General features: G+C 43.3%; 1 protein-coding gene across 1 annotated transcript; it reads left to right on the top strand.

Annotated features, from left to right (window-relative positions):
• The first annotated feature begins 1,225 nt into the window (after window positions 1-1,225).
• On the top strand, window positions 1,226-13,551 carry LSM11 (LSM11, U7 small nuclear RNA associated). Its single transcript, XM_047874969.1, has 4 exons — window positions 1,226-1,676; window positions 6,941-7,080; window positions 9,461-9,544; window positions 10,009-13,551. The coding sequence occupies exons 1-4, from the start codon at window positions 1,232-1,234 to the stop codon at window positions 10,417-10,419; spliced, it is 1,080 nt and encodes a 359-aa protein (XP_047730925.1). The 5' UTR covers window positions 1,226-1,231; the 3' UTR covers window positions 10,420-13,551.
• Window positions 13,552-14,211: the final 660 nt, after the last annotated feature.

Raw genomic sequence — 14,211 nt, 5'->3', positions numbered from 1 at the left:
TGGATGAGAGGGTAATACCTGGCCTTCTGTGTAGACTATCACCTTATTTTATTTTTTAAATATTTTGAAAGAGCAAGCATGAGTGGGGGAGGTGTAGAGAGAAAATCCCAAGCAGGCTCTGTGCTAACAGCAGGACTTGGTCTCACTGTGAGATCATGACCTGAGTGGAAATCAAGATTTGACACTTAACCCACTGAGCCACCCAGGCGCCCCTAGACTATCATTTAATAGCAAAAAGCAAAAATGTTTTTGCTGAACAGAAGCTATAAAAACTGAAGGTTGCTGGAGGGGTTTTGGGTGGGGATGGGCTAAATGGCCAAGGGGCATGAAGGAGGACACTTGTTGGGATGAGCACTGGGTGTTATACTTAAGTCATGACTCACTAAATTCTATTCCTGAAATCATTATTACACTATATGTTAACCAACTTGGATGTAAATTAAAAGTAATAAAATAAGTACAACTGGGTCTTGGAAATCTTCCATCTTCCTTTCCTCCAAGAGCTGGATCCTGGTTTCCTCCACTTGCCTAAGGGATGCTTAGAAAATCTATGATGTAATGAATTTTCTTTAATACTAAGGTCTCTCAGGTGTTAATGTAAATTACTTTTTGCATAGGGTTTAGGAAATGGAGGACCGGGATCCATCCATCCTTCACAGCTTCGTTGTCCACTTAACCAGTACCAGTTAGGAGAAAGCATTTATATGCTCTCTATGCAGTATCTCTTCATTCTTAGGACAATTCTGTGGGTTAGGTACTATTTCTATTACATTTCAGGTGAGAATGTAAAGACCCAAAGAAGCTAAATAATTTGAGTCCGGGTAGGCTAGCCCCCAGTAAAATTTAGCATGCAAAACGGGACTCTGATTGCCCTCTTCCAGCCTCTTCCCACCAGCGCAAGCTACGAGTATACTACAGTTCCAGAGAGCAGACAAACGCCTAGCGAAGCTTGTTAGAATGCTGGTTCCAGGATCCACCCCCGGGGAATCTGGAGTATTGACAAACATCCTAAGTGATAATGATATAAATGGGGAAACACTGCATTCAAGCAGATGAACCTGTTACCCGAGCGCCCAGGCGGAGGCCGGCTGCTCGGCGCCGAGAGCGGACAGATGCTGCCTCCCGGTGGCCGCGCCGGCGCAGTGCAACCCCAAGCCGCGGCTGCGCAGTGCCGCCCTCTGGCGGCCCCGCTCCTTCTTCCCATCGGCCTCGGCTTGCGGGCCTTTCAAACATGGAGGAGCGGGAGCGGGGGGCGAGGTCGGCTCGCGCCGGGAGCCCCGCGCGCCCGCCCAGCCCGCGGCTGGATGTCAGCTCTGACAGCTTCGACCCGCTGCTGGCCCTGTACGCGCCCCGCCTGCCGCCCATACCCTACCCAAACGCGCCCTGCTTCAACAACCTGGCCGAGTACGAGAGCTTCCTCAGGACCGGGGTCCGGGGCGGCGGGCGCGGGCGGGCGCGGGGCGCGGCCGCGGGCTCAGGGGTGCCCGCCGCCTCTGCCGGGCCCTCGGCTAGAACCCGTCGCCGCCTGGACGCCCCGGCCCCAGACCCCGAGCGCATCCAGCGCCTCCGTCGCCTCATGGTGGCCAAGGAGGAAGGGGACGGGGCCGCCGGGGCACGCCGGCGGGGTCCGGGTCGGAGCAGGAAGGCGCCGCGCAACGTGCTCACGCGAATGCCCTGTGAGTCCGGCGGGCGCGGGCGGAGCGGGGCGGGGCGGGGGCCGAGGGCCAGGCCCGCTGCCCGGAAGGTGGCGGCCGAGGGGGCGTTTGCAGGGTGCTAGGGGCTTGGGGCGGGTCTGCGCGCCTGAGGGAGAGGGTCTTGATGAAGGTTGCAGAGATCATCCGCGGCCGTGAGGAGGTTCTCCTTGAATAATGTGGGGAAGGGGGGGCGTGGGGAAGGAAGGTCTTCTGGAGTACCGACGGGTGAGGGAGAGCGGTGGGGGCAGAGTGGGAAGGCTGTAGAGGTAACAAGGAGGGGCTCTAACGGGGTCCATGCAAGTGGCTGCAGAGGTGATGCGGAGCCCGCAACGAGGGGCTACGACCACGAGGGTGATGGGCGTCTGGAAAGGTGGTGGGGCCTGGAAAGCGGACATCACCGGGAGGAGCTGCACGCCACAGCCAGAGGGGAGGGGCGCAGCCAATTTTAAGGAAAGGAGAGTGGTTAGCGGGACTGGCGATGACGGGATGGAGTGTGAGGAGATCTGTCCCTGCAGTTAGAACAGGGGACATAATTTCATAACCCCCGCACACTAAGTGACACTCCTCCTGGGGTCGTAGGAGAAGGGCTGTGCGGTCTTGAAACACGTATGTTCGCGTTCCCAAGTCACAAGTGCTGGAATGCAGCAGGCACCAGTGCCACTAAAATACAGACACTGTTTCACCGCCACCCTGCCAGGATGGGTGCAGGACTGGGTCTGTCAGGCTCCTGTTACCATATGCGCAAGTTATTTTAAGTTCTGAAGGTGTGAATGGCACAAGGGAATCTCTTGGAGCCTAATAGATCCTTGGAGATCTGTAAACAGCAAGGCTGCTAATGTGTGAATTAGGTCTTCCACCAGTGGAATGAAAACAAGCCAGGGTTATGTCTTCTGTCATCTGGCAAGCAGTTCTCACATCTGCCAGGGAAGACAATGACCTAGTTAGCCGTTCAAAGCATCTGTATCCTGATAGCTAAATTGTAACATTTTTAAATCACTGGCTTTGGAGTGGAAGGTTGTGTTAAGCGAGTTGTTTCATTCCTAGAAATGTGTTTGTAAAGAGAAAAACATCCTGAAAAGCTGTGTGCTGTTAGCTGGGTCTTGGTCAGATCATTTACTGTGACAGTGCTAGAGCATTCTTGGCCAAGCCAGGGTGCACCCCAGCCTGCTTCCCGGAGGATAACACAAAGACAGAGTGTGCATGTAGCTAAAATAAGAGTAGCTGGGGACCTTGTTTTGCCACTATCAGATCTTTGAAATGCTCTCCAACTCTCAGATTGTAACATTTATTTCCGTTTTGCCAGTTGTGGCTTTGCTACTGATATTGTCAAAGAAAAGACATACTTCTGTATGGCGACTGGTTTTGGCTTTACCTACAGAGTACTCTGTTATATTAGTATGACAGAGCATGAAAACCAGCTTTGTTGGCTTTCCACAATTAAATATGTGCCTGCAATCAAGATCTCAGAGTGTGCCGTAGGCACTGAAAATTTTTATCACTCCACTGGAAACGGTTGGGTGTACATGATAGAGATGGGTAGACGTGACAAAGAACTGATGAGCTTCAGAAAGCAAGAAAAGTACAGAAGCGTGGGTAAGATTAAGTTTATTCAGACAGAGTTCCTATAAAAGGTTGTCTTCAGGTCTTGAAGTGAATTTAAAGAAGGGCATGGTTAGGGATGACAGTAATTATTTAAAAGTTCGGCTATTGAAGTATAATTTGTATGTGGCAAAATTCACCATTTTAAAGTGAGTTTTGACAAATGTGTAGTCATGAAATCACCATCACAATAAGGATACAGAACAAATCCATCATCCCAAACAGTCCCTTTTTAAGTCAGGAGATAATTTTATTGTTGCTAATTATGGCTGCAGTTATTTAGTGGGCGAGTGCTGTGCAGTTTGCGAAGCCCTGTAGATGCTTCGTATCTTACTTTACCCTTAGATACTACTTTTTAAATGAGGCTTGTTGAGCATCACTGCTTGCCCAAGATTACATAGCTAGTTAGCTTGCAACTCGGTTTGTCCAACTCCAGGGACTATGTGCCAGGGCCATCATGCTAATCTCAAGTGAGGGAACAGGGGAGTACATTCTCATGTTTCTCTGCTTACTTCTTTTGGTGAGTGGAGAGTACCACATAAGTGAGGCAGACGGTGTGTGTCTAGAACAATGAGAACAGAATCTGGGTCCAGAGAAGGATGTATTAAAACATTTTGAAGACCAAAGGGTTTCTCTCTAACTTTGTTATGATAGATAGTGGGGACCATGGTGTATATTCTTAAGTAAACACTTTTAAGGCAATGTTTCTCATAGTTTAATTTCTAGTAGTAAAATGTATTTGGTGGGGGACGGTGTATAGACCACAGATGCAGGGGTTCGACTGCTGGCTTTTTTAGTTTTAAACATGAACACTAGCTCCTCCACTTTCTAGCTGTTTTACGGAGGCAAGTCACTTAAACTCTTTGGGGCCTCAGTTAGCTAATCTATTCAAAGCGTTTACCACAGTAGTACATGGGGAAATGCTCAGTGATTGTTAAATGTCCCTGTGATTGTTGTAGGTTGTTGTGGTGGTTATTATTGTTTTAGGCTGTCATAATTAAAAGCTCCAGGGCAGGATGTATGTATAACGTACCCGAATTGGGTGTTGACTCAGCTGTTTACTGCGTAAGTAACCTTGAAAAACTAATTCAAATGAACATTTCTGAGCCTCGTTTTTCTCATCTAGAAAGTAGGGCAAAATAATAGTGCCTGTGTGTTAAAGTTGTGAGGATTAAATAACATACATAAAGTTAACCTTACCCCAGGGCCTGGCTCATAGGGAGTGCTCAGTAATTGGTGATGATGATGGCTAGGGAGGATGGGAGTGAGGGGACCTCAGAGGCTGTTGTAGTGAACCAACCATCCCATAAGACTCTGGGCTGTATTGGTTGTGGGAAAAGAAAGGAAAAGACAGGTCATACTTATTGAGAATCCATTGTCTGAGCCTAGTGTGGCCACAAGTAGGGAGAAGAATAGAATTTAAAATGACTGGGATTTAGGGGCGCCTGGGTGGCTCATTCGGTTAAGCGTCCGACTTCGCCTCAAGTCATGATCTCACAGCTTGTGGGTTCGAGCCCCTTGTCGGGCTCTGGGCTGACAGCTCAGAGCCTGGAGCCTGCTTCGGATTTTATGTCTCCCTCTCTCTCTCTCTCTGCCTCTCCCTAGCTCTCACTGTCTCTCTCTCAAAAATAAGTAAACATTAAAAAAAAAAAAAAAACTCAAAAAAAATGACTGGGACTTAGAAGGTTGAGGCCTAAGAATAGTAGCAGTGGAGAAGGAGATCTGGAAGAATAACTTCAAAGATAAGGCATATATATCTTTTTGTTGTTGTATTAAATTTTAGAAGCTTGGTTCATATTTGGAGTTTGTTAGACTGCTGGAAAGAGATTCAGAGTGTGCGTTCCGATTCAGAATTTTTGCCTTGGTAGTTTGCTCTGATAGGTGGTGCTAGTAATGTATTTTTGATCACACAGGAATGAAGTGCTCCCTGGAATTACACCTTATTAATAAATCTTTGGAAGAAAAAAAATCAAGGGAAGAGTACAGATATGAGAGTTGAAAGACCTGAGTTTGTCATTTGTTTAGCTAGAATAAGAAACTGTTGTTAAGATATGTGCTTGTCTCTTTTCTCTTATGTGGGGGTTCAGGGGTAAAAGTCATACCTCTCTATTTTTTTACAAGTCAGGAAAAGAGTGGTCTTTCCACTGTTTGTGGAAACACATATGGGGACGGGGGAAGCAGTGAATGTGTATAGGCAAAGAAACTAATCCAGGTTTCTAAAATACTGAATTATAGAGACTTATTCTCAAATGAATCTAGAAGTTAACTAGTCTAACCTCATTTTACAAATGAGGAAAGTCAGACTTGTAGAGAAAAAGTTACTCAAACATTCAAGGAATTTTAAAATATTGCTACAGGTAAGGTAGATGATGAGGCCAGACCAAAACTCTCACATTCCTTTCCAGAGCCTCTGTCTCTGCCACATTGCCTTCAACTGTGCCTTCTTGCTGAATCTTCAATCTGACATAAGCTCCTACTTCTCATTGGCTAGGTCACTTTCTTCAGAGTATTTTCTTTTATTAATTTATCACTGCCATGATGTATAAGCTGATCCATGAGTGAGGGATAAAGAGGTCAGGAGTAACCAGCTTAGTTTTCCAAACTGAAGGGCAGGACTCTTGTTCTCTTTCATACTACTAGAAACAAAACAGAGATTTTGTGTTTACTATTGATGGCAAGAATCAATCTCCAAAGAATTATGCCTTGCAAACTTGGGAGGGAAAGACAAAGACTATGTGTGAGTGTGAGTGTAAGTGTGTGATTGGACATGTGGTTTTCTTTTGGGAGGTTTTATATATATCGTATAGCCATCATATTGTGAAGGCTAAGTTAACATGAAGTAATAAAAATAAAATTCATCCCTCTTCACAAGCCCTGAGAAAGAGAATCCATCATCATAAAGGCTGCAATTTATAGTCCCAGCATTCTTCCCATGAATCGTCATTCTCTTTTTACGTGATGCTTATCTGCAATGTCCTACGAGCCTAATGCCCAGCAGGTGCCTTTCTGTCAACAGGCTTGGACTGAAACCAGGTCTCTTCCGTCTAGTGTAAATATGGTGTCCATTGGAACACTAGTGGCTCCAGAGAGCTTGTCCATGGAGTATCTCAGATGGGGGCCAAAAGTCCATTCTCTCGTTAGAGGACTGCACGTGTTTAAGGGCAGATGTGTTACATGGTTTGTTTCCTTTAAACATATGAACAAGATTTTTGGTTTTTTGAAGAGTCAAGCTGGATATGTGGTTCATGAGAATTATCTTTTAAAAAGTTGTCTTAACCAGGCACAGAACTGAGAAGAATTTTGCTGCTGATGTGTACATTTAATGTGGGTCCCCCCCCCCCAAATGTTTTTAAATAATGGTGCATCTTAGAATCAATGACATCATAGAGCATGGGATATACACTTAGTGAAACATTCGGGTGACAGCCATATGTATGTTTTATCCTCATCCTGGTGGAATCTTGTCTTACTTCAGTGTGTTGCCCATACTAACCATGCTGCCCATTGGGCCTTCTCATTTCCATAGTGAGGTTGCCACTGCACCATGTTGCCTGGTGTTGCTGGAGATGGTTGGCTGGTCTTGGTTGCTAATTCTGAGAATGAAGGCAGATGTTTACATTATGCTGTCTGCTCTTGTCTTGTTTCAGTGCACGAAGGCAGCCCTCTGGGTGAGCTCCATCGTTGTATCCGGGAGGGGGTGAAGGTGAACGTTCACATTCGCACTTTCAAGGGTCTTCGTGGCGTCTGTACAGGCTTCCTCGTCGCATTTGACAAGTTCTGGAATATGGTAATTAAGCCTTTCTCAAAGGGCTGGAGAGCTCCTAAGGATTAAATCTTTTATATGTCTAAATGACCTGAGTAATTTTATTTAGGAAAACCTATAAAATGACTTCCTAGAAAAACTAGAATTTTTGCATTCTCTTGATCAACAATAAAAAAAGTTCTTTTTACTGCTTCCTTTTCTTTAAGGCATTGGCTTTCATCCAAGGCAATTAAAAAAAAAATTTTTTTAATGCTTATTTATTTTTGAGAGAGAGATAGTGTGAGTGGGGGAGGGGCAGAGAGAGGGGTACAGAGACCTGAAGTGGGCTCTGTGCTGACAGCAGAGAGCCCGACACAGGGCTCAAACCCACAAACCATGAAATCATGACCTGAGCCGAAGTCAGATGCTTAACCGACTGAGCCACCGAGGCGCCCCTCAAGCAGGGCAGTTTTGCCCTTCTTTCCCTCCTAGGGACATTTGGCACTGTCTGGGTACGTTTTTTTAATTGTCACAACCATGGCATGGAGTATTACTGGTATCTAATGGGTAGCAGCCAGAGGTGCTGCAGCACATCCTACAATACAAAAAATAGCCCCCCAGCAGCAAACCATTCTCTGGTCCCAAATGTCATTTGTGCTTAAGGAATAAGGATTTATTTTATCTGTTTAGTAATTCTATGTCAATTTCCTACTAACCATTCTTTCATTCATTTCAAAATATTTATTGATTTTCCACTTTGGCTGGTACTTTACCACAGTGCTAGGTACAGAAATTTCAGAAAGGAACTTTCACTTTATAGCATTTGGGAAGATAGATAAAGATAGAGGGGAAGCAGACATACTAACAAGCAAGGCACTTTGCATGGTGTTTCCTTATGGAGTACATGCGCCCCCACACTCCTAGAGGCTTACTGTCTGTTTACCAGACATTCGTAGGAGGGAAGAGATAGATTATGGCACAATTATGCTATGAGACAAGCAATTAAAATAGGAACCACCAGGCTTTTCATATGGTCTTCCATCTCTAACTTTTCTTTTTCCTGTGTTTTATCTTCCTCCATGCATTCTCCTGGATAAGTATAATAGTTGCTGACTATTTATTAAGTACTTCCTATTTGCTGTACAGTATACTAAGGATTTATAATATAGTATCTCAGTGAACAAGGTCTGTTACTGTTCCATTTTACAAATGAAGAAATTGAGGCTAGAGATATTGAATGATTGGCCCAGATCACACTGTTAGTAAGTGGAAGTACTAGAACGTTGTCCCAGGTCTTTCTGACTCCTAACACCATCTTTTCAACCACTGTGGAATCAGAAGACCTGGATTTGAATCCTAGCTTTACCACTTGGTAGCTCTGTGATTCTGAGCAAGATGGTTTCTCTGAGGCCACTTTTCTTATCTCTAAAATGTAGGAAAAACTACTTTACTATTATAATTTCACCTTTGAAGGAAAAGTTTTTAAGAGAACATCTTTGATGACAGGCATGATAATAATACCGTCAGCTTATATTAGTAGGGTGAGTCACACTTTTCAAACTGAATTCTCCTACCTGAGCTCATTTGGCCCTACATAGCTGTCCTCTGAGGTCCATCTCTCAAAGACAGGAATTCCCCAACAGTTCTGTATGGAACCCTGGTTAATACCTGTTCATTGCTGTCGTAAGACCTAAATCTGATGAGGGAAAAGAAGCAGCAGAATAGTGTTTCTCAAAGTATGATCTAAGGGCATCCTACATCAGAATCATGGAATTTCTGGTTAAAACAGAAAATTCCTTGGCTTCATCCCAGACCTACTAAATCAGAATATCTAGGAAGTGGCCTTGGATTTATATTTTAATAAGCCTCTTAGATACATATGCACACTGAAATTTAAAAACCTCTACCATGCATTTGTAAAGGCCCCTTACCATAGAAGAAACCTATCTTATATGGTGGTAGCAGCTTGGAAATCTTACTCGGAGGGCTCCAGGTATTACCGTTTTCTCCTGCCCAAGAGCTCAGTCACTTGTTAAGTTTAGTTCTGCTAAGTTAGATGTTTATTCTCCTTTTTATTTATTTTTTTAAAACTTATGTTCCACCCATAGGAGGATTTTTTTTTAATTTTTTCTTCTTAACGTTTATTTATTATTGAGAGACAAAGAGAGACAGAGCATGAGCATGGGAGGGGCCACAGAATCTGAAGCAGGCCCCAGGCTCTGAGCTGTCAGCACAGAGCCCAATGCGGGCTTCAAACTCACAAACGGCGAGATCATGACCTGAGCCAAAGTTGGACGCTCAACCTACTGAGCCACCCAGGCACCCCAATGTTTATTCTCCTTTTTAAAATGTTTTTTCTAGAAGCTGTAAAAATAATATTTTTAATTCTGCCTTATCTTTTTTTCCCTTTGGGCTGTTTCTCTAGGCACTTACCGATGTGGATGAGACCTACCGAAAACCTGTTCTAGGCAAAGCATATGAACGGGATTCTTCATTGACTCTTACTAGGGTAGGCAGTTTACCCTGGCTTCCTGAGTACCCAGCATGCTTTCAATCTTAGACATTGAGATCACTGAGCCCGGTGACCAGGTTTTCTTGGGGAGAGAGCTCAGTTGCTGTCCACTCTGTATGCCCGGACCAGGGTCTTCATTAGTCTCTTCTCACGCGTTCAGCTAATCACAAATGAGTCTGTGCTTCTGGCCTGCACGTTATTTGAGCAGCAAGTTACCTCTTATAAGCCTTAAAAGTCTTTCCATTTTATACCACAGAAAAAAGCAGGTGCCTTTTCTCTTGACGTATTTATTGATTTACCCGAATTATGGCTAAACACAGAAAAACTCATTGCTTTTTAAAAATTACAAAGTGAGAAGTCCATAAAACCTAATTCATGAATATGGTGTTTTTTCTGTATATTCAAAGAAGGATGTTGACGGCTAAAGAGAAGGCTGATATTTATCATTACTTTCCTTCTAGCTATTTGATCGCCTAAAACTTCAAGATTCCTCCAAAAAGGACGCAGATTCCAAGTCTGCAGTTGAAGATTCCACTCTGTCCAGATACTCCCAGACATCCACTTGGAAGGTAGCTTCGGTGTGGGGAAGAGGAGACACTGACCGGGGCTCACGCAGGCGTTCCCGCTCCGTCCCTTCTTCCCTGCAGGCGTCTGCAAGGGAGGAGTCCAGGTCAGAGATGTCAGGGAGGACTACACGGACAGAAGGGTCAAGTGCAGGAGGTACCTTTTCCAGGGCTACCACCCTTTCCAGGGGTCAGCCCCGTAAGAAAAAGCGAAAGCCCAAAGTGGATTACCAGCAGGTATTCACTCGACACATAAATCAGATTTTCATTCGAGGCGAGAATGTCCTGCTGGTTCATCTTGCACAGTGACCAGCTTGGCATCTCTTGAGCTTTGGTTCTTAGAAATAAAATGCATGAACCGCTGCTATGCTGTATCCTAGTATCCCAGTGAAACTCTGAGTTGGAATGATTCCCTCTGGTCCTGCATGTGCAGAGCATAGAGCCAGGCTTGGGCCCTCTGGAAGATGAGCTCCCTCAAGCGGACACAGGCCTTAGGAAGGTGGGGGTTTGCGTTAATATCAAGGCAAAAGCTGTACAGAGGAAATATGCATCCAGTTTGGTGTCATGGTTGACTTTAGACACTCAAACGAAATACCAGATCTTCCATTTGAATTAGGAGTCATGGTATGAATTAAATTCATCCCACAGACACTATAAGGATGGGAATAAAAAAACACCTCAAAAAATGCTCTCATTTCTAAAAGCTAGTGCCCTGAGTACTCATGAATTTGATTCTAAGAGTAGTAACATAAATTGCCCTGTAGCCCTGCACCCACAACTTGTAACTGACCTTTGAATTTTGCTCTACACCATTCTCTCTCTTTATCAAGAAATGTAATTTATTACCTTTGAATATCTGCAAAACTAAGAAAGAAAGCCACTAACTTATGTAAACTTTGGATAGTTGGTATGCTTAGAGCAGCCAACAATGAATACTCTGTTGTTATCCCTCTCCTTAGTATGTAAAGGGATATGGGAATTCATCAGTCTTCCCCACTTACCAGAGGTAGCTTCTGAGAATGGCATGCCACATGGGACTATAAGATGCTCATGAGGTGGCTTCTTGGCCTTTTCTCTCACTTGTGTGGCATGGTGTAGTGCATGTACCCACTGTATTGCCCTTCTGTATGTAGTGTGAACTGTCCTGTGAGCTTTATGGCAGGAGATTGTGACCTACATATCTGGCTTCAAAGAGTTCTGCATGGACTCAGTAATATATATGCATCACATGGTTGGGAGCTTCCTTTCTGGGGAGGGCTGGCCCGTGTAGACTAACTTTCAGAATGGTTTTTCCACAAAGTAGGAGTGATAGTTTTATTTCCTCAAGTCACGCCAACGAGGTTCTCACAAAGTACAGTGGGTGGCATCTATAAGGAACACTTTACTTACTGCCTGGCTTGAGTAATGGGAACACTGTAGTACTCTCTAATACTTCTACTTGAATCATATTATATGCTTTTTCAATCACCAGTACAGAATAGGCTACATCTTGACGCAGACTGTTAGGCAATATTGATTTTTTGTTTTGTTAGTTTATATTTGGTTTTATTTTATATAACTTACATTCAAAGTGAGAATAAGAAGTAGCTAACTAGTTAAAATGCTTGAAAAAAAATTCCCTGCTGCATTTTTTGTGTAACTTAGATAAGCCTTCTGAGAAGCAGGTGAATAATGTTTAGGGAGTTAGGGCACCTGGTCCTTCTGCTAGCTGGGCCACTGGGCCAATGAAAGGAGAGCAGACTTAACCCCTCTGTGCCTCAGTTTTTCCCATCAGACACCTACCTCACCGGGGCACTGAGACAGAGAATTTTAGGAAGGCATTTTAAAGTCTCTAAACATGTTTAAGTGCCATGAGTAATTTTTACTAACTATATTTCATAGCTCGATAAGAGTTCTATGTCTTATGAGCAAGGTAGGTGCTACATAAGAAAGTCATCTCTGTGGCTGTTGTAATTTTGAACTTGTCATCAGAAGGCAGTGATATCTTCAGGAACTATTTTCCATATTCCATTCCTTTCTCCTAAAGGACAATGGAAGTTCTCAGAAGAATATCCTCAGTAAAAGAAGAGTAACGTTTCTTTGCTGCTTCCCCCACAAATGCCAGCCCCAATCCTTTTCTGATCATCAGAAAAAATTCCCCTGAACTTTTCAAGAGGTTTGTTTATGTGATAGTACTAAAGGGAGATGCACATCTAAAAATGACACATCCCCAAAGGGGAATCTGTGGAAGATGCTTCGTTTCGTTTACTTGTTTTTATTTTAAGATGCATTTTAAATATACTCTTTAGAGCCAGATCAGATGCAATAAGCATTTAGAGAGGTTCCATGTTACAAAGTCAAGCAATTGTCTTTGGAATCTGCTAATCTAAATTATCTTCTAAATAGTATGTCTAATAAAATCTCACTTCCCCAATTAATAGTTATCTTGTTTAATCATCAGGCACCCCTGCCTCTGCATCTTTACCAGTCTCTCCTGTTAGATGTCCTCATCTGTCTACCCTTCTGTCCTCAGCTAGAAGCTGCAATAGATACCAGGTTTTCCCAGTAAAGTAAAAGTTTGGTATCAAAAGGAATATATCACTTTGCATTCATTCTAGTGCCTGACTAAATCTAACGTGATTTGTTTTAAACACATGCTGAGTTTTCATGTTTGTATATAATTTTCATATATCCAGATAAGGATTGGTTTACTGCTTTTCTGTCCAATATAATAATTCTGGCTCTGAAAATAATTTTAAATCCATGTGATCAGTCTAATGTGCCCATTGGCCCCCATTTATCGGTTCAGTTTTGGACAGTGATTCACATTTAGTAAATGTGCTGTATTGTATAAAGCATGCCAGTGTTTTATAGGGAAGTCATTTTTTTTTTTAATTACTGCCTTTTCTTTATTATTGTAGAAATATTTCAAAAGGAAAAAAAAAATTGGTCCTAAGAATGTATGTGCTGCTCAAAATATGTCATCATCTAGGACATTATAATAAGTTGCTATGAAAATAACTGAAGTCTTCCTCAGGAGAAAGAAAGAAAAAGAGAAAGTAACAGCCAGAATGGTAGAGTTCTGGAGGCCCCCACGAGCTTACCTGAGGGGTCCCTATGTTGCAGAAATGCAGCAAAATCTGGTTTCTAGTATTCTCCAGGGATTTGGGCTTAGGACAGTTGGTAGGAATAGTACTTATTTTTGAACATCCAATTTAGGTTCTTCAAAGTAATCTCTAGACATGGGAATCCGTTCCGAAGATAGTTCATGGGACACACCTCTTCTCCAGAGCACCAGATTTGTTAGATAACAAGGCATCAAGCAATGGAACATGGGTTTCACACCCAGAACGATTTCATGTGCTGTTCTTCATACATAGAGGTGATTCTGTGGTTCTGCAACCAGGAGAACGTGCGTTTTAGGTTGTTGGTGCTAGTACTTGGGAAGCGTTTATGCTTCATTTCAGAGACTATCTTATGATGGTGGGTCATTTGTGTGATGGTTAGCCAGTGTTAGCAGTGTCTAAGACAGATGGCTTTAGACCATTTGGTACCTTGCTGTCTGTGCATGGTGCATATCAAGTTAGAAAGCCTAGAAACCATTAGCATTAAAGTCTAGGTGCATCAGAATCCTTGGTTTGAGCTGTTACTGGATCAGAAGGGACTTGATTTATCCTTGTGGTAAAAAGTCCAGGAGTACCTTAAGAGGTTGTGAATACATGAACTATGGGCTCTCTTTACTCCTCAGAAGCCTCACAGAAATCTAGTTATACCACTTTACCCCTTGAGAGAAAAACAGAAACCTAACTTGATGCAGAGGAGTTTTTTGGATTTCTTTTTGCACTATCCTCATAGCTGCTGACATGGGCAAAATCATGAAATAGAATTGATTCTGTAAATTTTCTCTAATTTTTGCCTTTAGGAATAATTAAAATTATTCAAAGACAGCTGTCTGTCACTGGTGCTGCCCCAAAACTTTCCCATCTTTTATGTATTTTTTATGAATGAAATAGTCGCTGTGGGAAGTCCAAGGTTCACGTAAGAGTATCATGGCATAAATATAATGTTTCAGCAACTGTTTTAATTTTTCTTTTCCTGTGCCAGATATAGAATACAGTCAAT

Source organism: Prionailurus viverrinus, chromosome A1, assembly GCF_022837055.1.
Source record: "Prionailurus viverrinus isolate Anna chromosome A1, UM_Priviv_1.0, whole genome shotgun sequence".
Lineage (NCBI taxonomy): Eukaryota > Metazoa > Chordata > Mammalia > Carnivora > Felidae > Prionailurus > Prionailurus viverrinus.
Note: the sequence above shows the minus strand (reverse complement) of the source record. Positions and strands in the feature narration are given on the sequence as shown.